Source organism: Choloepus didactylus, chromosome 2 (genome assembly GCF_015220235.1).
Source record: "Choloepus didactylus isolate mChoDid1 chromosome 2, mChoDid1.pri, whole genome shotgun sequence".
Classification (NCBI taxonomy): Eukaryota; Metazoa; Chordata; class Mammalia; order Pilosa; family Megalonychidae; genus Choloepus; species Choloepus didactylus.
In genome coordinates this window covers 59518970-59542854 of record NC_051308.1, presented here as the reverse complement: position 1 = coordinate 59542854, position 23885 = coordinate 59518970, and the positions used below count along the sequence as shown (strand labels likewise).

The window sequence follows — 23885 nt, the reverse complement described above, 5'->3', positions numbered from 1 at the left end:
CAGATGAATGAATGAATGGTCCAGGGACGCCCCCCAAGTGAGGCTCCCCAGATGGTTTCCGGTTTGGGTATTTTTCTTCTCCCACAATCTGAGGACTAATAGCAGGAGGTGGGAGTGGATTTCTCTGAACCCCAGCAGGCCCTTTAATTTTTTTTCCTGTAACCTCCCCTGCCCACCTCCTGCCCCTATACCTGCTGCTTATGGGCAGCCCCTTAAAGGTCACGAGCACTATTATGCAGGGTGAGAGGAGGAGGGAGGACACTGTGTCTGGAGGAGGCCCCGCAGGTTGGAGGCAGAGGGTTTCAGCTTGGCCCTACCCTGCAGGAGACCTTGCTGATACCTGAGGCCCTGAGGCCCCACTTCTCTTGTAGCCGGATCTGCTCTACTCAGTTACCCTATCCCTGCTTAGGGCACCTCCCCCCCTCCTCTGGGTCCAGCCAAGAGCTATTTCTAACCAAGCAAGCAGATCCCTCCTCAGGACTCCAGGCTGAAATTGCTCTCCTTGCAGCCCCTGGAACCCTGGCTTGGCAGCCTCCAAGAGCTCTGGCCCCTCCTCTGCACTGCACAACCCCAGGAGGCACCAGGCACATAGAAAACAACTCGAATGGTGCCCCCTGGAGTTGTGTGAAGAGAGGGTCTGTGCCTCACAGTTCAGACGCTCATTAGTGTCTTAATCACCAGCACCCACGCCCAGGGATGCACCCTCCAGCCAGGGCCTCTCCCCATCCGCACACTCCGGAGGCAAAAGGCTGCATATTATGGGTTCACAGCCCCATAATCTGCTGGAAGCCAGATCAGGGAATTGGCCACCCCATTAATGATTTGCAAGATAATTTATTTTCACTTGGTGACAGTGGGTAAGTGTGGGAGGCAAGGGAAGAGGTCTTCAAATTGCTCATTGATATGGGCATGGTCCACAAATCTCCAAACTGGTTATTTAGGGAATTCTCCTGAAAGTATAATTTCCCCTTCCATACAGATGGGGAAAGTGAGGCACGTGTGAACTAGACCCGCCTTCCTTAACCTCACCACCAATTCCACTCTCCAACTTGTAAACCCAAAGCCTTCTCCTTCTTTCAGAAAATGACAATGAAGAATTAAAATGCAAAGCCATACCATTCTGCTAAGGGGCCTGTTGTGAGGGCCTGCACTTTATGCTAAGTGAATCACTAAGGGCAACCAGCTCCATGACAGGAGACGGCAGAGGGAGGTCTGGGGGGGCTCCTGGCTGGGAGGGGCAGGCTTGGGGACAATAAGGCAGGGCCTCCTTGGATTCAAGCAGCTCCCACATCCCTGCAGGGCAGGCTTCCTGGATGTCTGGCACACCTTTAAGGGAAAGGCACAGTGAGGACAGTGAAGTTGAGTCAGCATTTAAATTTTCAGTCACTGCCATCCCAGGGAGGCGGACAGGAGGAGTGGGGTTGAGAAGAGGGAAAGCAGGGCCCAAAATAGTGCGGTCAGGCCAGGCAGCCAGCCATCTATGCCGAGAGCCACCTGCACCTGCCTCTGCCTGTCCAGCCACCACCGAGCCCTGAGAGAGCTTGTCAGGGGCTGCGGGCCCACGGATGGGGTCACTCAGGTGCCACAACCCATTAGCAACAAAGGCCCAGCTCTCCCTACATACTCTCCCAAGCCCAAAGCTGGAGTTCCTGCAATTATAGCACATTACTGTGCACAGCCCGCATGGGCCCCTGTCCAGGAGGAGATGGAAGAGGGATCTGTCTGTTCTCATGTCATAGGAACAGTGTCATCGGTGTCACATTGGGTTGGGCCCATAGCCACTCTGACCTAGGCTCGGTCTTTCACAGGGGAATGAGAGACATTCATTCCGCAGATATTTATTGAGCACTGGACTGGATGCACTGGGCAAGGCCTGGCTGTCTCCCTGAGATCAAAGTCATCAACCTTGCCTAAAGCACCCCAGTTTCCTTCAGTACACTAAGAGCCTGCCATCAGCAGATGGGAGCCAGAAGGTATTTGGTGTCATGAAATGGTCCTCACCAGTTCTCTTTCTTCGGGCAAGTCCCTAAACCTCTGTGAACCTCAGTTTCCTCATTTATAAAACTGAGATAATGATAACTGCCTTGAAAAGTCGTCTTGAGGACTAGGTGGCACACTCTAAGCAAGTGCCTACCATTGCCTGGCACATAGCAAATGCTCAATAAATCACGACTATTTATATAAGACATCTGGGCCTTTGTGAAGGTCTGTTTACAGCCTGCTCTGCCTCTTGAAGGATTGTGTTCTATTGGTTTCACAGAGCTGTTGCATGAGGTCATGTCTATTGGTGGCTCACCAGTGTTCAGCTCTGTTCTACCTCAAACGCAACATGGCCAAAACAGAGCTCCTCTTCACCCAGAACCTGCTCCTCCTTATGTCTCCCTGCCCATGTAAGTGGCACTGAGTAGCCCAAGCTAGAAGCCCAAGGAAGGGTCTTTTGGACTCTTCCCTCTTGCTCTCCCCTGGGCCTCACCATCCTCCACATCCAGACCTGTCTACTCCCTAATATCTCTTCTCTCCATCTCCACTGCCCTCACTCACCCTCCCTTATCTGCAGTTATCTGCTGTCTTAGGACACCTCCTCCCTCACCCTTGTCCCTTCTCTATATAGATCTTCCCACCTCTTTGCCCACAATTCTTCAATGGCTCCATACTGCTTACCAGATAAAATCCACATGCCTTCCTGCCTTTGGCATGCAAGGTCTTCTATCACATGATTCCTGCTGACTTCCTCAACCTTATCCCCAGCCATCCCGCCTCTCCAGTCATGTGGACTAACTTTTAGGGCTCCTAGCTCCCCAGCTCCCCAAGTCTGTGCCTTTGTTCACATGGCCACTCTGAATGGCCCCAGAGGCCCATCACCCAAGCAGAATTACTCATCTGTTAAGAGTCTTCTGACCCTCCAACAGCTAATTGCATACAGATGTTCATATCAGCATTATTCACAATTGCCAAAGGGTAGAAGCAACCCAGGTATCCTTCAACAGATGTGAGGTGTGTGTGTGCATGTGTGTGTATATTTGATAGATAGATGGATAGATAGATAGATAGATAGATAATGGAATATTATTCAGTTGTAAAAAGGAATGAAGTTCTGATACGTGCTACAACAGGGATAAACCTTGAAGATATCATGTTGAATGAAATAAGCCAGACGCAAGAGGACAAATATTGTGTGATCTCAGTTATATGAGATTACAAGAATATGCAAATTCATAGAGACAGAAAGTCGATTACTGGGTACCAGGGGTGGGAGTAGGGATTGGGGAGTTATTGCTTAATGGGTACAGAGTTTTTTGGGGGGGATGATGGAAAAAAATTATGGTACTGGTTGGTGGTGATAGTAGTGCAATATTGTGAATGAGGTTAACACTACTGAATTGTACATGTGAAACTGGTTAAATAGGAAATTTTGTGTTGTATATATTTACCACAATAAAATTTTTTTTGAATCCTTCTGAACCACATCTGTATGTCCTCACGGTCCCTGTAACACTGTGCTGCTCTTTACTGCCTTCCCCTACCCTGCAGCCTCCTCAAGACCATGTCTGGATCCCTGCTGTGGGGATTCGTGAAGGTTTTCTGCCCCCCAAGAGAGGAGATAGGTGGCATTTCCCCATTAGTATTTGTGTACAGAGCTCAAAGGACATCCTCCAAAGAAGGCTCCTCGGGGTCTCTGTTGGTGGTGGGTGGGGGGAGTTTCTGTGGTTTGAAAAGGCCCCCACTGGTGATTCATACTCTTTCCACAGGAGTGTGTGCTCCTCTCCCCCAACTGAAAATACTTTGGGCTCAGAGCTATTCCCTCTGCTGGAATGCTCTTCCCCAAGATAGCCACAAGGCCCGCTGTCTTATCACTGGGGTTTTCCTGACCATCGCCTCACCCGCCCAGCACTGTCTCCCCCTGCTTTATTTCTCTTTTTAGTAGTTATCCCCTCCTGGCCTGCTATATATTTATTAATTCCTTTTAAAAAATAATCTGTCTCTCCTGACTGAAATTTGGTGCATGAGAGCAGGGACTTTGCTTCTTTCACTGCTGTCATCTGCACCTAGAAGAGTGCTTGTTACTTAAGCATCTGCGACTGAATGAATGAATCAACGTCCTTGTGCCTTGCTGCTCAGGGTAGGCGATGTGGATAGGTGATGGGCTGTGAACTGTTTGTTATCACTCTGAGACAAGCTAACTACATTTGGAAACTTTTATAGCAATTTGCCACAACTTCCAAGCATATGGGTAGACTTGTCTCATTGAACAGGGAATAGACCAATTTGGGTTTGTCAAAGCTGCATGGCAAATCCCACATGGCCCAAGCTGTGAAGCAGTCATATGCAGTAGGACCACGTATTGGTCCACAGCAGAATGGAAATTTAAAACAACAATCAAGCTGGTCCTTCTTCACAAGTCACCTGAGAAGCTCTGCTCCAGAGCATAGTACAGCATCTGGCATATAGTAGCTGCTCAATGAATGTTCGTTGACTGAACGAGCAATGGAAAGTTGTCATCTCTGTTGCAGAATAATTCAAAGGAAGATGCAGCCTCAGGATCTCTATTCTAAGGAGGTACACCTGGGCCTCAGGCCCTGAAGTCAGAGGAGGGTAGACAGCCTCTGCCCTGACCCCCTGACCCCCTGACCTCAGGGGAGGAGTGTGAGCCTGCCTGACCTGGTGAGGTGGGAGCTCCTTTACCAGCTCCCTCCAAGGCCTTTATTACCAAACCTCTTCTTCAAGGGGGTTCTCACCCCCGCACAGACAAGCCTTTCAGTTGAGCTCCCTGCGGCCCTGCTTGGCTGGAGGTGGGTCTGGTGTATGACCCTCACTCACATCCCTTGCACCTGCTACAGCAGCGTTGGAGCTGGGCACTCCCAAAATCTTAGGCTGAAAAAAGCAGGGCTTAGACCACACCTCTTCTCCCCTCTTACTTTTTCTATTTTCAGGCTGAATCTTCTATCTCCACCCAGAATGCTCTTCCCTGATCACCCTCCTATCCTGGCATGCATTGGGCTTTGGGAAGATGGTGGGAGCCTTCTCCAATGGGACCCACCCAGCTCCAGGCTCCTTGTCTGGGACCACAGAGGCAGCTGTCACCATGCCCTCTCCTCCCCCCACCCCCACTGGTGACTACAGGCACTGTCTCTGCCCCAGACACTGTGGCCTGCAAGAGGTCTGGCCTGGACTCCAATCCCCTGGGCCACTGGAGCCTTCTTTGGAGGGGTCTGGGATCTTCAGTGACAGTCAAGTCTGGGGTGAAGCTTATAGATGAGTCAGAGTAAGCACATTTTAAAAGCTCCCTAGGAAGGTGTCCTGTGCCCCATGCCTTCTCCATCACCTGTGCCTGAAAGTCTCCTTCCTTAGCATCAAGGCACTGTGACACAAAATCCTGCTGATGGGGTAGGCATTGGAGTAGCATTTGTTGCTGACTCTTTAAGGTATATTTGCTTCATGGATCCAAAGTGGATTTGGCAGAAGGTGAGAGGGCCCAGGGTGCTTTGCAGGGAGCTCAGGCTGTGAGTGGGTAGGGTGGGTTGGTCCTTCACTCTTAAGGGCTTCACAGCAAACGTATGAGGAAGGCTGGACAAATACTAATATTATATGATATTTTAAAAATATTAATTATTCTCAGCAGATATGAATGTCAGTATTAACACATACAGCAACTGTTTAAAAAAAAAAAATCTGAAAAAGAGCCCAGACTTCAATTAGAGATATGAATGAAGCAGATCTGGTTAAGACCAGGGCAAACCGGGCCAAAGGGTAAAGGTTGAAACTGACCGTGTGTTAAAACTTCAAATTCCATGTGAGACCAAGGGAAGAAATGTTTATTTCGTGTAGGACCTATATTTTCTAAACAATATAACTTCTACAGTCAGTTTGTTCAAACACCACAATTGCATGGAACTTTGAATAGGAAGTGAGCTATGGTAGGTCTGTATAGGTTAGAGTGAAATAGCAACACATCCCAAAGTAATTTGGGCAGAGAATGAAAATATATACGCAGGGCCCCCCTGAGGAGCTGGGGGAGGATGCAGAGGTGTTAGACTTCCTTACCTGGATGGTTGCAGATATTCTCATAAACATTGGGGACTGACAGCTTGATGTGCTGAGCCCTCTGTCTTGGGGCTTGCCCCTATGAAGCTTGTTACTGCAAAGGAGAGGCTAAACCTGCTTATAATTGTGCCTAAGAGTCTCCCCCTGAATGCCTCTTTGTTGCTCAGATGTGGCCCTCTCTCTCTAACTAAGCCACCTTGGCAGGTGATCTCGCTGCCCCGCCCCCGCCCCCCGTATGTGGGACCTGACTCCCAGGGGTGTAAATCTCCCTGGCAACGCAGGATACGACTCCTGGGAATGAATCTGGACCCAGCATCGTGGGATTGAGACCATCTTCTTGACCAAAAGGGGGATGCAAACTGAAACGAAATAAAGCTTCAGTGGCTGAGAGATTTCAAATGGAGTTGAGAGGTCACTCTGGCGGACATTCTTACGTCCTATATAGTTAATACATTTTAGGTTTTATTATATTGGAATAGCTAGAAGTAAATACCTGAAACTACCAAACTCCAACCCAGTAAGTAGCCTTGACTGTTGAAGACGATTGTATAACAATGTAGATTACAGGGGGTGACAGTGTGATTGTGAAAATCTTGTGGCTCACACTCCCTCTATCCAGTGTATGGATGGAAGAGTAGAAAAATGGGAACAAAAACTAAATAAAAAATAGGTGGGATGGGAGGGGATGATTTGGGTGTTCTTTTTTATTGTTATATTTTATTCTGATTCTGATTCTTTCTGGTATAAGGAAAATGTCCAAAAATAGATTGGGGTGATGAATGCACAACTATATCATGGTACTGTGAACAGCTGATTGTCAACCATGGATGATTGTATGGTATGTGATTATATCTCAATAAAACTGATTTTAAAATTTAAAAAAGCCATAAAAAATAAAAAACAAAAAAAGTTAATTATTGTTTTCCTCCTGGATTCATGTCCTTTCTCTCTCCCTGAAGTGGGCAGCAGCGCTGTGCTTCATTGCCTTGGGAGAGGTTTATATCAGGGCCTCCTGGCCTTTGTTTTCTAAAGCCTGAGGCATGATGAAGGGGAAAGGGTTTGAAGACAGAGGGCTATCTCACAGCACAACAGACAACCCCACAAGGGCTGGGAGGTCTTGAGGGCAGAGTAGACCCGGCATCTGTTCCCTCACAGTGCCCTGAAGATGGGGGGAGGTCTGGGAGGAGTTGGGGTCCAGCCTTGCCAGTGACTCCTACACCTCAACTTTACATGGAGGCAGCAGAGGATAGAGCTGAGGGGACCATGTGGCTGGAACGATATGGCCTTAACCAAGTAGACAGAAGGGCCTGTGAGCACTTCTGAGACCAGAGCCTGGGCACAACCCCAGGGCAGGTGGGATGGCTGGAAGCACCCAGAATAACTACGTGAGCACAGAATCCAAATAAAGTTGGTTTATAGGGGAAATGGTGACATTTCTGGCTCACTTCAGCTTGCGGACTGAGGGTCAGTCCTGCTACCCTGCTTCTCCTATTCCCCAGACCAGGAGAGTGAGGCCTAGCTAGGTGAAGCGAGGGGCCCAAGGCTGCAGATGACGGGGTGGACAAGGCCCCTGCCCCGGCTGCCGGTACTGAGCCCACAGCTTTCCAGGGGCCACCTGTTGGCCTGGTGCCTGTGGCCACACCGCTCACTGGGTGTCCAGGGCCCTGGCTTCTCCACAGCCACCTCAGCATCCAGGTTTGGAAAATGACCAGCTGAGGAGTGAGAGAAGTGGCTATATTTAGCCTCATGAACCATCACCCAAATAAACGTGATCTGGGCAGGTCTCTCCTCCCTTCTACCGCTCCCAACAGGGACGTCACTCCCCCTTCCCTTCTCCCTCAGGGCCCCTCCCACAGCAGAGCACCACGTTCCCTCCAGGCCCAGGAGGCTCAGACCACTGGAGCTTCCAGACAGCAGAGAGAGTGGGGCTGGGAGGGATGGGAGGGGCCTGGGCAATAGGGGTGGCATTGAGGGGGCAGGATGGAGGAAGCGGAGCACCCAGCCTGAGAGCAGGTGGGAGACCAGCACTGTCCTGGGTGATAATGATATTAATAGCTAAGATGTATTAAGCACCCACTATGTGCCAGGCCCTGTTCTAGCCATATATATTTCCTCGCCCCAAATCCTGTAAGGCAGGCACTCTGAGCCCCATTTTACAAATGAAGAAACTGAGGTACTAAGTGGCATTCATTCTATGAATCCAGACAGTTTGGCTCCAGGCTCCATGCTCTCAACCAACCAGGCCGTGGTGGGGAGGGAGAGAAAGAGGCCCAATGGGGACAGACTGCCCCAACCTCCCCTCCACCTCCCAGCACCAGTGAAAGCTTCCCCAAGCCTAGGCTCAGTGTGACTTCTGCTGTGGGTTTTAAGTGCCAAAGAGGGAAGGAATGAACATTTATTGAGCACCTCCTGTGTGCCAGTCTGGACATGACGTCATCTCACTAATTGACCTAACAGCCCTGGAGGGGTGGATATTGGGGTCCCATTTTTACAGATAAGGTAACTGAGGTTCAGAGAGTTTTAGAAGCTGCCAATACAAGTCTAGGTAGATGGAAGCCAAGTCTGTGTGACTTGAAAGCCCAGTATGTTCTCACTAGGACTCCTGAGGACTGCACAGCTTGGAACAAGTGGCCTGAGTTTTTCCCAAGGCTTTTCTTGTTCAGTTAAGCGCGATGTCCCAGCCCCTCGCCTTGGGGTGAGGAGGGTACACACGGCGGCGCAGGAGGATGCTGAGCCCCCAGGACAGCTCAGTGGAGCGGCTAACAGCCAAGATGTCTATTCATCTTGGAGACCCTTGCTGAGCACCGTCTGTGCTCCGTACCCACGAGGGAATGAGAACCCGGGTAGGCCTGGTGCAGACTCCGGCCTCCCTGTGCCCTGCAGGTCCCGCAGCTCCGAAGGGCAATGGCAGAGCTGGGGTCCCGCGGCGGACCCGAGCCTCCCCAGACGGCGAGGACTAGTGGGCTGCCGACCGCAGGAGACGGCGGGCACATTCCGGCCCCTATAAAAAGAAAACGCCCTGCATGCCAGAGGGATCTGGCTCTGGCCTTAGCGGGGAGGCAGAGCTGCAACCTGAACCCCAGGAATGTACCAGGGTCCTGGTGGAGACTGCTGACTGCCGCGGCGCCGAGGAGGGGCGGGCACGGGCGGCTCTCCCGCCGAGCACCGCCCCCGCCCCGCCCACGTCCGGCAGCCAACCCTCCTTCAGGGGTAAGAAAACTCACCCAGAACTTGGAAATAAGGCAGAGGGAGGCCCCTGTCCTTGAAATGTCATGTGGGAGCACTGTATAACAGGCCTGGCCAAGTGGTATTTAATTATCCAGGGCAGGCTTCTCAACCCCAGCACTACTAATATTTTGGGCTGGATAACTTTTTGTTGTGGGGACCTGTCCTATGCATTGTGAGATGCTTAGCGACATCCCTGGCCTCCACCACTCCATGCTAGTAGCACACGCACCCCCAAGTTCCAGACATTGCCAAATGGCCCCTGATGGGCAAAACTACTCCCTGTCCCCCACTTCCTTGAGAACCACGGATCTAAGGCAATGTATCTTTGTTTGACTCTCACTATTCTGTCTTGTAGAGATGCAAATGATTTCTTCCTTTTAGAAAAGGATAACTCCAACAGTTAAAGGTTGATTGCCCTGTAGGACATTAACTAGTCTGGCATCTAACTTGGCAATCCTAGCCCAATCATACAATTTCTGTTCCTCTAATTCTCTTTGAACCACCATTACCCCCACTTGTTCTCTCAGTGAGTTGACTTCATCTTTGACATGTATTCCTTCTGTATCTTTATGATATGTGTTTAACTTTTTGAAAATTATAATTTGACACAGGATTGCTTTGAGGATGAAAGGAGACAATGCAGCAAAATTCCTAGTTATGCCCAATAATTAGTAACTTTGATCATTGTTGCTTTTCGACATGGGTCACCTCAACTGGCTGCAGTTGCAATGGTGGCCTTCTCAAAGGTCTCCTTGAATCCAAAGAGGGGTACCCCCTAGAGGTAGAGCCCCTTGAGACTTCAGGAGCAAGTAGGACTTCAAGGAGCAGAGCTCACTTTGAAGGATTTGGGGCTGGGCTTGGAGCCAAGGCCCTGGGTTCTGGTCTCAGCTTTGAGTTCCCTCGGCCATCTCACTGCCCTTCTGTAGCTCAGTGTCTACTCTGTCCTCCTACTTCTCTGATAGACAGTGCACCTGTGTGACCTGCATACTCCAGCTCCACTCTCCTGGGAGAATTCTGAGAAGGCTGTGTTAGACACATGCTCTCCGAGCCTAAGGAAGGCTTCTCTCCTGGGCAAGTGGGGTCCTGCCTGGAGGCTGGGGCTGGATACTCAGAGGGACCCTTCAGGCCTGGGTAGACTGCAACTCCACAGTCAAGAAAAAGCAGGATTATGGGTGAGGGGCTGGGGTCCTCTCTCCTGGTAACTCCCAGCTGGGGTTCTGCTCTCCTGTACCACTCCCTAGGGAAGCCGAGATGGCCATCTTCCTCCTTCCTCTTCTGATAGACAGAAAGCATGTCAAGATGCCCAACAAAGGTCTGCAGAACCAAACTGGGCATGTGCAGTGACTTAATTTCTCTGTGCCACAGTATACTCATCTGTAAAATGGGAAAAATAATAGTACCTGCCTTATGGGGCTGTTGTGGGCATTAAATAAGATAATGCACATAAAGCATTAGAAGAGTGATTTCAATAAGGAAATAACTGAAATGGTGGAACTGTAACCCATAACATTCTTTGAAATTTGCCCTCTACTTGTTAAATCATACTTTGAAAATTATCACTTTTCTGTATATATGTTATATTTCACAACAAAAATGTAAAAAAAGAAAAAAGAAGAGTGTCTGGCATGATGCAAGTGCTCAACAAATACTGGATGTTGTTGTTGATGGTGATGATGATGAAGATGTGAGGATTTGTAGGAAGAGGGGGAGCGGTGGCCAGGAAAGCCATTCAGGAAAGTTGGGTGTTTTAAGGGAAAATGAAGGGCTAAAAAGGAATCAGGGACAAATGGTGGGCAAGGTGATGAACAAATTTTTATCTGAAATAATCCTTTGGTCATAGCTGTTGAGGTTTAGACTCTTTGAATCTAGAACAACCTGGGGTTTCTACAGCCAGGGGTTCTGTGGCTGGGAAGCCCACTCTGAGGCCCTGTGGTGCCTATATGATAAAAATTCCTTAAGCTGATAGATAAAGCAGTACAACTTACAAGCTTTTGCTCATTCGGTCATGTCTCTGAATACAATAGTTAACCCCATTACACAAATGAGGAAACTGAGTCTCAAAATTGTTAGCTTATAAAGCACTTGCATACTAGGCACTGTTCTCAAAGTTGTGCACGTATTAATTTATTTATACTTTATAATAGCTCGATCGGGTAGGTACACTATTATCCCCATTTTATAGATGAGGGAACAGAGAGGTTAAATAACCTGCCCAGGATTGCACAGCTAGCATGTGCATGGGCCTGGACTCTAAACATGCATTCTAGCTCCAGAATCCATTCTCCTGGCCACCATGCTGCACTGCTTCTCTAATCTGGTTGATTTCAGAGCCCCTGTTTCCTCTCCATTGTGATGTCACTCAGCAGACCTGCATCAGGCCAGAAGAGGTAGGGGTAGACTGCCTGGCCAGGACATCAGCACCCCAGATCCTCTTCTTGATATCCTCTCACTTGCACTCTGTGTGCCGGGAACTCCTTGTCCTCTCTGGGCCTCAGTTTCCTCTTCTCTTCAGGGAAGACTCTGGGCTTCCCCACTGCCACAGGACAGGCAGGCTCACAGGAGTACTCCCAATCCCAGGAAATCCAGAGCTCCAAGTCCACCATGCTGGTGGGGAGTTGAAGGAGAGCAGGAGAAAGTTCCTGGAGGGGCACCCAGATCTCCACAGACAGGCGTCTCCTCCCACCACCTAGGAAGCCAACAGCCCCTTGCACAGAAGGCCATGTTGGGAAGACTTTCCTGACACCCCCACCCCCCACTGCTCCAGCTGGTAAAATGCTCAGAGCTTCGTATCCAATTGCCCGGCAGACACGGGCCCTGTATCTCAACATGCCTAAAGTTGAACTCTCTGTCTTCCTCCGCTCACACCACGCCTGCTCTCCCCCAGTGCTGCCTGTCCTGGTAAATGACACCACCATCTGCTCTGTCACCCAAATCTGAAACCTGAGTGTCATTCTTGCCTCCTTCTTCCCCTCTCCCCACACCCCCATCCTCTCTTCCAGTCAGTCAAGAACCCTCCCATTGACTCCACTTCCTAAATACCTCTGTGGACCCTTGAGCATCTTTACAATCGACAACGTCTGTACTCCAGTCATCTTCCCCATTTCTGGCCTGGACAACTTCAGTGACCTCCTCACTGGTTTTCATGTCTCACCCCACCCACCCCAATCCGTGCTCTCCATGGCAGCCTGAGAGATTTTTCTAAAACCCAAACTGGTCTCTCTATCTCTTGCCTCCAGCGCTTTGCCCACCTGCTTCCTTAGCCTAGAACCTTCTTCCTGCTTGGCCCTTCATACCCTAACTCCTTATCCAGGACTGACTACATAATTTGTGGTGCTCCTTGTTCAAAATAGGAAAAAAAGTGTCATTAAAGTATTAACTAAAATATAAAGCTTTTTTTTCCTTCCACAGTCTCTCAATTGATCACGCTGTTTTTTTATTGCCTATTTTAGGTTTTGCCCCTTGGGCATGGGGATACTGGAGGCATCCCCTCCCAGAGAGAACCAGTTCCCAGTTCCCCCTCGTGCCAGCTGCCAGACAAACACACTGTGCCCTGGCCAGAGGCAGAGAAGTGGCACCAGGCATCTCCCCTTCACCCAGGCCCACTGCCCCAACGCCCAGTAGACAGACAACCCCCAAGGGTACTGCAGCCTCCTCTCCAGGAGACAGTGGGTGCCTGGGTGGGGGGTGGGAAAGAGGCCTGACCCTACCCTAAGACCCCAGAGCATGTTCACCCAACCCTGACTCCCCCTGTGCCCACACCCAGGCCCCTGCCAGGCGGCCAGGAGATCCAGAGCACAAGGGATGGGGCTGAATATTCATCTTGGGAAGCCAGGAGATGGCAGGAGGCAGCAGAAGATAGGACCACAAGTGAGGCAAGGTTCCAAGCCCCTGGTGCATGCTCCATTGTCCCTTTGGACTTCACTTATAAAAGAAAAATTCAAAGAAGAAAGCATTAAGGATTTCAGCACTGTGACCGCACACCTCAAGCATGGAGCCCTTCTGTGCTCTGTGCGACTGCACAGCTCGCATGCCCGTGGAGCTGGCCTTCACCTCATCCTTCAGTTCTCGGGTTCAATATCCCATCCTTCTGGAAGCCTCCCTGATGCCAAGACCAACTTAGGTGCGCCTCCAGTAAGCTATTATAGTGTCCCCAAGCCTTGCACTCTTCCCATTTCATTTTAACTACTTGTCTAATTGGTTTGGTTGTAATTACTTGTTTAATTGATTCAATTAATTAAGCTCTGTGAAGACAGGAGCATGTCTATTTTGTTCACAATTCTATCCCCAGCCTGTGCCAAGCATGTAATAGGTACTAAATAAATATTTGTTAAATGAATGAGGAAATGAATGAAGAGTTGGTCCTTAGCCCTCCCTTCTTAAAAATTATGGGTTATTTTGGATGATTGAAAAGTCCCCAACCTTTCTCAGGTAACTATAAAGCAGCCCATAGAAAAAGAGAAAGAGATTTCCCTCCGTTCTGCTCTAACTTGTCCCATTTCTCTCTTGCTGAGTTTTGTAGATAATTGATAAGTGGGAGGGAGAAGGCCTCTGCTTCTAGCTGGCTGTGTGACCTTGAGTGTCCACTTACTGTCTCTGTGCTTCACTATAAAGAGGTCAGTTTAGGGTCTCCTGCTGATCTTTAATATTCTGCCCAGGTCTGACACTCAAGGTGTCATTTGCTGCTGTGGAAAGGTTTCTAATCAGATTTTCCTCTTCCAAGGAGTCCATAATCCTGTCTCTGTGAGCTCCAGACCTGACCCAAGGTTTTGCAAGTCCAATCCATATGCTAAGGGAAAAAACACACAGTACCATTTGAAACGTTTAGAGCTGCCATTCTCTTTCAAGATGGAAGTTGGCATAACCACTAAGGTGTAATTTAATATCCTCCAGGAAGGGACAGAGTTCCTTTCAAGAGTTGTCAACTTCTTAAGGAGTTCAAATGGAACTGAAATCCAAAAATATGAACTCCTGAAAGGAGGGGTGACCCAGAGCCCTCCCTAGATTCAGGGACGTAGAGAACCAAGCCTGCTCCACCTTGCAGAAGGTCCAGGGCTCTGCAAAACGCTTTCCCTCCAGTGTCATTTGCCTTGGCCCTGCCCACACTTAGTCTCACCCTCCTTCCACACTCCAGGGCTCTGAGCTTTTTCTGTTCATAGCAGGCACACATTTAGAAGCCCAGCTTCTCACCAACTCAAGATAGATTCCCATGGAAACCAGCATTAAGGAGAGGCAGGCATAAATATCTTTCGTTTAGGCCCTGGATGCAAGCTGACAGGCCTCCTCCCTCCTCACCCCTGTAGGAGAAGTACGGGGGAAACCCTGTGGCTGGATACAGAGCCCTGTCCCTTGTGGGGCCGGAGCAGCATAGGCCTGAGGCCACTGTTTCTAAGGGGGCTTCCCTGAGGGGACATAAAACTGTCACTGCTTTGGCAGCACAGCAGGTACAAGGGCAGGTCCGAAAGTCGGAGAGACCCGAGTTTGAGGTTCTATGCCAAGACTTAGATGTGGTGACTCTTTGAGCCTCAGCTTCCTTGTGTTTTAAAGAGGGGCTAATGATGTTACCAACCTCGTTGGGGGAGTTATATATTAAAAGTGGAAAATATGTATTACAGAGTCTGACATCTAACAACAAGCACTTAATAAATATTAACCATTTTTATTATTTAAATTAGCTATGGGGGAAGTAAACCCCATAACCTCTCTAGGCCTCAATTACTTTATCCATAATACAATGAGATAGGGAGGAGGTAGGACAGATTCTTGAAAATCTGCTCCAGGGCTGGTATTTTCTGGTTCCCTGTATATGTTACTAGGGAAGAAGTGAGGAGAAAATGGCATAGAACTCTAAGCAGGCCCTCTCTTCCAAGACATAGGTCAAACTTGCATGAAGGCAAGTGGTTTTCTTCTGGATTATATCCAGAGAAGGGAAATTAGCCTTCAGATGCCACTGCTCACTAGCTGATACCAGGCCTCAGCTCCCCCATCTGTGAAATGGGACTGACTACCTTAGGGGGTTGATGTGGGGATTAAGTGAGATTACTTAGTGCAGTGCCTGGGCCACAGTGAGTGCTCACTCAGTGCTGGCTGACAATCAAATAGAGTCCAGAATCGGTAGGTTGCCCTGGAAAGCTGTTGAGCCACTCGGTCAGCCAGGCAGGTGCTGGGGAAGGCAGGGCCAGCCTCCTCGGGAGGCTGGAGCACCAGCATCATCCACCAGAAGAGAGCCCACCCCGGGGGGCCAGCCTCCCCCTGCCTGGGGCTGCAAGAGTGGACCTCCCTTACCAGGCCAAGGTTCAGAGAGTTGTTGTCATCTTCAGGCATAGGCAGGTACACAGCCAGGGCCACACAGTTAGCAAAGATGGTGAGCAAGATGATCATCTCAAAGGGTCTGGCGCCAGGGTTAAGGAGAGGTTTTGAGTGAGGGTAGGATTTGCAGGTTTAAGGGGGAAGAGAGTGCTGGGGGTCAGTCTGGACTGAATACGAGGTCTGACTGACAGGCAGGCTTTGGGGGTCTCTGTCCATGCTTGCTCCTTTCCTGCTCTCCTGCAGAGTATAGAAAGGGCCAGGTTCTCACCTGGGGAACGAACCCACTTTGGGACTACGAAAGGTCAGGACCTGGCTGAGGGCAACTCAGCTTTAAGGGTAAGGGGGCATGAAGACTGCCCTACTCCACCCGCCCCACCAGGAGCCGTGACTTTCTGAGATGCAAGCGAGACAACACTATGGGGGCTCACCCAGGAAAATGGCAAGGGAAGCTTGGGGCCATTGCAGATTAGGACTAGGCACCCGCAGAGCAGGACTGGGAAAGAGTGAGGATGGAGAGATGAAACCTATACTTCCAAAGCTTGAATACACCCATGCTGGTGTGCACCCACGCTGCATGTTTGTACCCACTTACACATCTGCCCCTCCCAGACACACCCACCCATCTGCAGTCATCTTCCAGAGGACACCCACATCCCCATGCCCATTCCTTTCTTGATTTGCCGGTGAGCAGCATGGGCCAACCGGAGAGGCTGACCCACTGGTGGAAGGCGTAGGGAGAAAGAAAGGGAGGGAGAGTGTGAGTTGGGTGTGTGTGGTTGGAGTGGGGGCAAAGTCTATGGTTAGGGGGACTGGAAAACACCTCCAGTGTTTGAGAAGAGGAATGGGCTGCAGGGACAGGCCTAGGAGGGATGACACATGAGCAGAGAATGGAGGGAAGGAGGGAACCACCGGGTAAGCCTGAGCTGAAGAAAACAGGCTGGGAGGAGGGGGCAGAGGAGGATTTGATATAGGAGGCTGAGCACAGCTGTAGGGAGCAGGGCCCATGCCGACCCCAAACAATTTCAACCTGACCCCATGTTTCCCTTGTCATTCCAGTGCTCCCTTATTCTCCTTTCTTCCGGGGAACAGCTGGTGGGAGCCCAGTCTTCCAGAAATATTTCAAGTATGCCTGACCCTCTCTCTCAGACCCCATTTGACACAGGCCTCCCCTCCTTCCTATGGCTCCTTCCTCCCTTCCCTGAATAACCCAGATATTTTCATCCATCTTCCTCCCAGAGCTAATGCAAACACAGAAAGGGATTTGAAGTCCCTGAACCCAGGGTGGTCAGTCTAAGCTAAATCAACCAGGCCCACTTGGCCTGCGTCTTGGAGCCATTCACGGCAGCCCTTCATTGAAGCCCATGTCTCCTCCAATTCCATCCCCAGTCAGGCCCATGTCTGGATTTTCCCAAGTGGAACCCTTCTCCCCAAACTTTGCCTCTCTTCACATTCACTCCTCTCTCACCAAGAGGGAAGATTTTCTCACAAAGGCCATTGCTTCTCTTCTTCTCACCCCATCCTATTCCAAAATGAGACTTCAAAACCTATAATGAGGTTCCATTAAACGTGGATTTGGGCAAACCCAGGAACAGCCCCTTCTGTCATGGTCAATAGGCATTGCAGGACCTGGTCATCCACTGCCCCCATGAAGCCCACCCATCCTTCCTCCTCCTCCTCTTCTGCCCCCAAACTCATGACATTCAGTGGCATTTCACCCCATCTCCAAGCCCCTGGTCTCCCTGGCCCCCCGAGTTTCTGCTGTGACCCCCCTGCCTGGCTCCCCCATATCACACACTCTCCCCACTGCCCTGGGCCCCGGAAGGATACTTCCATTCCACGATGCTGATGCAGGCCTTCCTCAGGGGGTTCTGGAGGGTCAGGCAGAACAAGGCCCTGGGTGGCCGGGGCAGTATCTCTGGAACGGGCTTCTTGGGCTGCTTCTTCCTCTGGCCCTCGTCCTGGGGTGAGGAGGGCTCCATGGCTTCCCTGGCAACCTTGCTCTTTCCCACTTCCCCACCCCACTGCCGGCTCTTTCCTGTGTCCCCAGTGCCCCCACCTTGGGGACTGGGCCGGCTGAGCCTGCTCCACCGAGCCTGCCCTGCTGAGCCAGCCGGGGGTGGGGGCGGGCAGATTACTCTCCCAGCTCCCAATGAGTAAAATTAGCCTCCACTCGGTTCCCTGCTGCCCGGCGTGAGCTCCTGAGGCCACGCAGCTGTCATTTCTTCCCAGCCCAGTCAGTGACATCCCAATCTGTCCCCGAGGAGATAGGGGGTGGGGGGTGGGGTGGAAGGAACTTACACACAGGCCTGGGATGGGGCAGTGGGAGAAAGGATGGAAGGTTCCAGGGGTGGGGCAACAAAGGGTTCAAGAGGGAGGGCTACCTATTAAATACCCCACAGCATTGTCTGGAGGTGCTGGGCAGCCAAGTTCCAGATAACTCCAGAGCTAGCCACCCACCCACCCATCTCAGCACTGGCAGTGATGAGGCCAAGACTCCTTCCCACCTTCACACTACCCCCACGCGCCCCCCTCCCCAGGTGTAAGACCCTGGAACAACCTCGAATGTGCTCACCTCTAGCATGGCACCCGCCACAATGGGTACTTTGAGTCTTCCTCCAAGGGTTGTTTTTGTTTGTTTGTTTGTTTTTTTTAATCTCTGGGCCCTCTTCCCACAGTTCTTGGCACACAGGAAACTCTCCCTAAATGTTAGTTTAGAGAGAGCCAACAGAGCACACCCTCCCAGCAAATGTTCTGCCATGAGAGTGGGAATGGCAAAGGGGCACAAGGACCGGTGAGAGAAGACAAGGATCCAGGAACCACAAACCTCAACAGGCCTTTTATTTAGCCCCTTGAAGCAAACACTGCCAAGGCTTACAGCGTGAGGGGGAAAAAAACAGGCCCCACCCAACTTGGGATAATCGAGAAGGCCACATGGTAGGGGCGAGGGGTGCAGAGGAAGCCAGAGAGCGCCACCACTGCGCACGCATAGCCACTTCCCAAGTCCGTCGGTTTGGTCTGGGCTGAGCTCAAGCAGCAGCCCCGTCTCCTACCCTCCTTCCAGGTTCCCTTCCCGAGGGGCAAGCAAGCGCCCAACAGAACGCTGGTATTTGAGGCCATCTCGTGGAGAGCCGGGGCATGGCGCATCCGAACCAGAGAGCGGTCCACGCTCGGCTCCGCTCGCCTTCTGGGAACTCGCAGACACAGCGCTGCACCTGTAGCGGGGAAGGACGCGGAGGGCCACCAGGGTCAGGTGTGCACAACCAGAGGCTGGGTCCTGATGCCCCCCTGAGCAGGGTCGAGGCAAGTCAGAACTAACCCAGGGATGGCTGGCCCGAGGCCTCCAGCAGCCTAGAGAGGTGCAGCGCCCACTCGGAGCTTTTCCAGGCCCTGCCCCTCACTGTACCACGAGTTTCCTCCGGTCTCTGTTGGGCCACGCGTACTCCCTGCCCTGCACTCCGCCCCAAGTTGGAAGGGATGAGGCTGGTGGTGGGCGAAGCAGGAGGTATTGCAGACAAGGGAGTGCCCCACGCTGCCAAGGGCCGGCTGCCTGCGCTGGACCATGGGGTGACCCAGCAGCCCCCAGGCTGCGCCCCGGAGTGGAAAGGGACCTGCGGATCCCCCGAGCCGGTGGCGGCGACAGGGCCGATCAATGACAAGATTTCTCCGACTGGAAGAAAGGAGAGAAGAAGCAGGACTCGGAAGATTCGGGCACCAGGAAGGGGGGCGCCCGGGCCTCGCCGTCGCAGGGGCAGTCCAGCGGGGGCCCTGCGGGCGGCGTGGGAGCAAGCCCGGCGCCCGGGAGCCTGCGGGCGGCAACGGGCGCCGCGCTGTCTGGGGCCGCGCTTAGCAGCTCCTGCAGGTACTTAATGTAGCGGATAGCAGCGCGCAGCGTCTGCACTTTGCTGAGCCGCTTCTCCGCCAGGGCTCCGGGTAGGTGGCCGCGGAGGCGCGCGTAGCCCTCGTTGACGCACTTGACGCGCTGCCGCTCACGCTCGTTGCGCTTCTGGATGAAGGCAGGCTCGAAGGGGTAGTCGTAAACGCCGAAGGCGCTGGGGAAGGCCACGAAGGGGAACACCTCCGTGTAGGCGTCGTGGTACTGCGGCTCGGCGTGACCGGGGTACAGCAGGAAGGGCGAGTTGCCCACGGGCTCGGCGGGGAGCAGGGGCGCCTGCCGAGGAGGGGCCACGATACCCAGCTGCATGCAGCCGGGGGACGCCATGGGCCTCCGGTCCACCAGGGCCTGGCAGAAACTATTGTTCATGGTGTCGCGTGGAGCTGGAACCAGATTGAGATCTTCACTGAATCGCCCCTGCCTGGGGTCTCCCGGGACCCGATTGCAGGGGCGAGTCACATCGCTATCAGCAGCTTTGGGGTGACAGAAATTGCTAGGGTCTTTTTTTCGCCCTTAGGGGTGGCTTCTGGGGTCTTCTTAACGCGAGCCATGGCTTCGGACAAGCGTGGCCCCTTTCCTAAGATCAGCGGGCACCTTCTCAAATGCAGCCCGTGACGCACTGGAGGCCCTCGGCCTCCTCGGGGGCGCCCATGGCAGGGCAACGGGCCTGCGCGCCCTGCCTCCGTCTACAGCCCAGCGTGGGCACCTCCCACCGGCGCTAACCCCGAGGCTGCAAGCTGGGGCTCCCAGTGCCTTGGTCTTGTCCCTCTCGGTCTGGGAGATCCTCAGGCTGTCCCAGGGGGCGGAAATGAACCACTGCTCTTGGGAGTGTTGCTTGCTCAACAGAAGGGGGTGGGGGAGTGGGGTGGTATCTGAAGGAGAAAAGAGTGAAAATATCATTTAGGAAAGGCGTTATATTTTGGGCTCCTCGGTGTCACTGCCACCCTCAAACGTGATTGTAAGTAGCATGAGGGGAAGCAGTGTGGCTCCTGAAAAGGATACACAGAGATGAGGGGTTGAATCCCAGGTTTATTCCATTACCTTTGGGTGACCTGCCTGAATCATGGTTTCCATATGTGGTGATAATTAAAACATCCCTCACAGAAGGTTAATAAGATATGAGAATTAAATCAGAAAAAAAATACATATATACCAAAACAAAACAAACAAACAAAAAACCCCCACCTACTACCGGGCTTGACTTTTAAAAGTGCCTGATAGTGTCATTTCCTTTGAGAAAAGGGATCAAGTCTCCCCATCACCGATGCCTTCCAGGGCCTTACATCTGAAGAGATCCAAAGATTGCTTCTTGGATTAGCAGTAGAAATTCCAGTGGCTACTACAAGCCAACCAAGCTAACTCATTACTGAAGGAATTGTTTCTTTCTGATTCCATGACACTCAGGTGGTGTTGGGATTCTAAAGGGCTTCTGACTGGTGGAGAGACTGTGCCCAAAGCCATCCCTGGTCCCAGTTACATTCCAGTCCACTCTGGGTGGCCTCCTTCGTGGCACTTCACAGAAGTGTCTGTTCTTTTACTTCCCTGTGCCTGGAGCCCAATCCCTGGCATGTAATAGATGTTCCAGAGATACTTGTTAACTAACTAAGAGAGAGGATTAGGCAGAAAGCTGGGCTTGTCAGGGTGGGACTAAATTACACATTGCTTTCCCCAGGTTTTAGGAAGCTGTTATTTCAGAAATAATTGGTCTGTGTAGAGATCAGAAGTTTATTTACTGCTAATGGCATTTTAAATAACTTATTATCTATTAATGTTGATTCAATATTCATAATTTATTTCTTCTCTTCACATACTGTTAATGCTTTTTTCATAAAAGTTTCAGAAAAGTGAATCAAACAAGAAATGTCACAGCTTGACCATGTATTTCTTGAGCCAGTTCTCTCTTTACTGTTAGGAAAGAACTAACAGCCTGTCAGGGAGCACAGGTGAGGACACACCTGCAAGCAAATTGTGTTCTACTTCTGTCGCTGAATCCCCTACCTCAAACCAGAAGCCAAGGGACCCAGTGTGGTAGATTGTCGTTAAGTCGCACTACAGTTATTCATCCAACAAATATTTACCGAGATCTTTTATGTACCAGGGACTGTTCTAGGCACTAGGATATAGCAGTGAACAAAAACATTTTAGTAAAATGACAATGATGATAATAATAGCTGTCATTTAATTATTTACAATATGCCAGGCAGTATACATGAATCATCTCATTTCATGCTCACTCCAGTCTTGTGAGGTAGGTGCTAGTATTATCCAGTTTTACAGATGAGAAAACTGAGGCTCATAGAGATTAAGCCCTTGTCCGAGATACCGCAGTTAATTTCATGAACTAATAAATACTAATTGACCATACCCAGCTTCCTCCCTCTTTTTCCTGGAGGCTTCACATTTAAACCAAAGGATCAGAGGGGTTTGTACTCTAAGACAAGGATCTGATTAAATTATGATTCCTGCTGGAGGTGATGTTCCACTGCAGAGTAACATTATAGTTCTGTCATTTCATTTTTGCTCTGGTGAGAGAGATACCGCAGGTCACCTTAGCCATCCTTGGAAAGGTGAACCCTCTTGAGGATGACCTTGTTGCTCTCTTGTTGGGAAGAGGAGAATTGGGGTATAATTTAAGTTTGAAGTCTGGAAAGAAAAATTGCCAGAACCTTGGGGATGTGGATTCCAGATATGGCAAGGGGAGGTGATTCTGGTCTACAAGAGGCTGGAAGCCCCAGCCAGCCTGACTTGGCACACCTAAGGCTGCTTGGAGAACTGGAGGAGTCAAGCACCAGGAGTTCTGCCCCTGGGAGCCAAGCCTGACGAGGATCCCCCTTGTCTGAGCTTGAAAAACCCTGAGTAGTGGGGTCACCTTCACTCAAAGATCCCCAAAGGCCTGTACAGGGTCTGAACAGCAGCAGAGAACCAACCTATCCCACTCAGTTCACTGGAATGGGCAGAACCAGTTGTCAACAGCGCCACTGTGTGGTGGTGAGAAGCAATGACAGTAGCAGACAGATGAAATTCCAGGTCCTGATCCCACGGGTAGGCAAATGATGACTCCCTGTTTTAATTCCCCAGAACTTTTGGGAGATTCAGGGTGACGAAGGAGCTCCAAGGAAGAGCTGCTAGGCCTTCTGTTAACACCTCCTAATTTGCACCCTGAGTTTGTGGAGCAAGCAGTTCACAACCCTTAAGATACATCAAATATATATAATTAAACATAGCTTGTTATATTTTTTGAACAAAAATAGCACACTGTATCAGTATTAGGTATGGTTCTGAAATAGTGTACAGGAGCTTCCCCTGCTCCCCAAATCAGCCCGATGATGATGACTATGGAAAGAATCCAGTTGAATTAGCCCAAGGAGTGACACAAGGAATCACAGAATAACACCTGCAGGCAACACTTCCCACCTTTTTAAGGGTGCTGGTTTCTCCCTGGGACTGGGGGCATCCTTGCCCCCGACACCCCCTTTCTCACTATCACAGCTCCACCCTGATTTGTTTTGCCCCTGGAAGTGTCCCCGTGCAATCTCAGGCTGTGGGAGAGAGCAGTGCAGTTAAGCTTGGCTGGAGATATCCAACGTCCTATTTTCATGAAGCTTTCTCCATGACACAAGCCACACCGGGCTTTCCTTTTTATGTCCACGGTATATCCAGCCATACTCTGAACAGTTTATTGAAGGTAAACAATGATCAAGGTGTGCACAGATCTTTATAATCCTCAAATCCACCTGGCAACAGAGAGAGGAAGTAGTTTGCTAGTGGGGGTCCCTAGAGCCCTCTTTACGGGTCCTTGTGTGCAGCATGCAGGGTTGGCCCCACGAATCCTTGTATCGCACAGTGCCAGAGGCCCCAGCTGTTCACATCCCCCAGGTTGGCACATGATTGTCCACTTGTTGCTATTTCATGAGCATCATCTGCCAACCTCTGTCCCTGGCTGGGCCCTCTCCCGGTGTCCAGTGTTCACCCAGCCCCACGTCCCTCCTCTCCCTGGCCCAGGGTCGCCTGGAACCCCTCTCTCCACAGCTCTTCCTGATGCTGCCTCCCAAACTAGGTCGTAAAATGTGTAAGTACAAGAAGTACCGACTTGTGCTTCATTTTTGAGACACACATATGTGTTCAGTAAATGTTTGTTGACTGACACCGGTGGGAATCCCTGGGGAAGACTGAACCATCATTTATCGAGCAAAGGCACTGGATGCACTTTGAACAGGCTGGACCATTTAAAAAGCAAACAAATAATTTTACCTCTCTAGCTTCTCTTGTGTGGAGCCAGAGCTGTGGGTCTGCAGTCAGCATCTGGCCAGAGTCCCCATGGCTCCAGAAAATGCCTTGAGGAAAGTGAGGTCACGGTCTTCTGATGTCCTACCACTCTGAAGGATTTCTGATGCTGTCAGTCCACGATGGGACTTTC

At 50.9% G+C, this 23885-nt stretch overlaps 2 protein-coding genes across 2 annotated transcripts in view; both read right to left on the bottom strand.

Moving 5' to 3' along the window:
• Positions 1–17555, bottom strand: part of CACNA1S (calcium voltage-gated channel subunit alpha1 S) — a 69041-nt gene extending 51486 nt beyond the window's left edge. Inside the window, exons 1-2 of the mRNA XM_037812241.1 lie at positions 17404–17555; positions 15553–15658 (exon numbers count right to left, since the gene is read on the bottom strand). Coding sequence (XP_037668169.1) covers positions 15553–15658; positions 17404–17555 — 258 coding nt within the window. The remainder of the gene's footprint in view (positions 1–15552; positions 15659–17403) is intronic.
• An 895-nt stretch (positions 17556–18450) lies between these two features.
• On the bottom strand, positions 18451–19837 carry ASCL5 (achaete-scute family bHLH transcription factor 5). The gene is made up of 2 exons (XM_037812239.1): positions 18893–19837; positions 18451–18788 (listed from the first exon to the last, which is right to left on the bottom strand). The coding sequence occupies exon 1, from the start codon at positions 19835–19837 to the stop codon at positions 19223–19225; it is 615 nt and encodes a 204-aa protein (XP_037668167.1). The 3' UTR covers positions 18451–18788; positions 18893–19222.
• Between the last annotated feature and the right edge of the window lie 4048 nt (positions 19838–23885).

What these genes read in the sequence shown, in the direction of transcription:
- ASCL5 (XM_037812239.1), bottom strand. Translation starts at nt 19,837, where the DNA reads ATGAACAATAGTTTCTGCCAGGCCCTGGTGGACCGGAGGCCCATGGCG.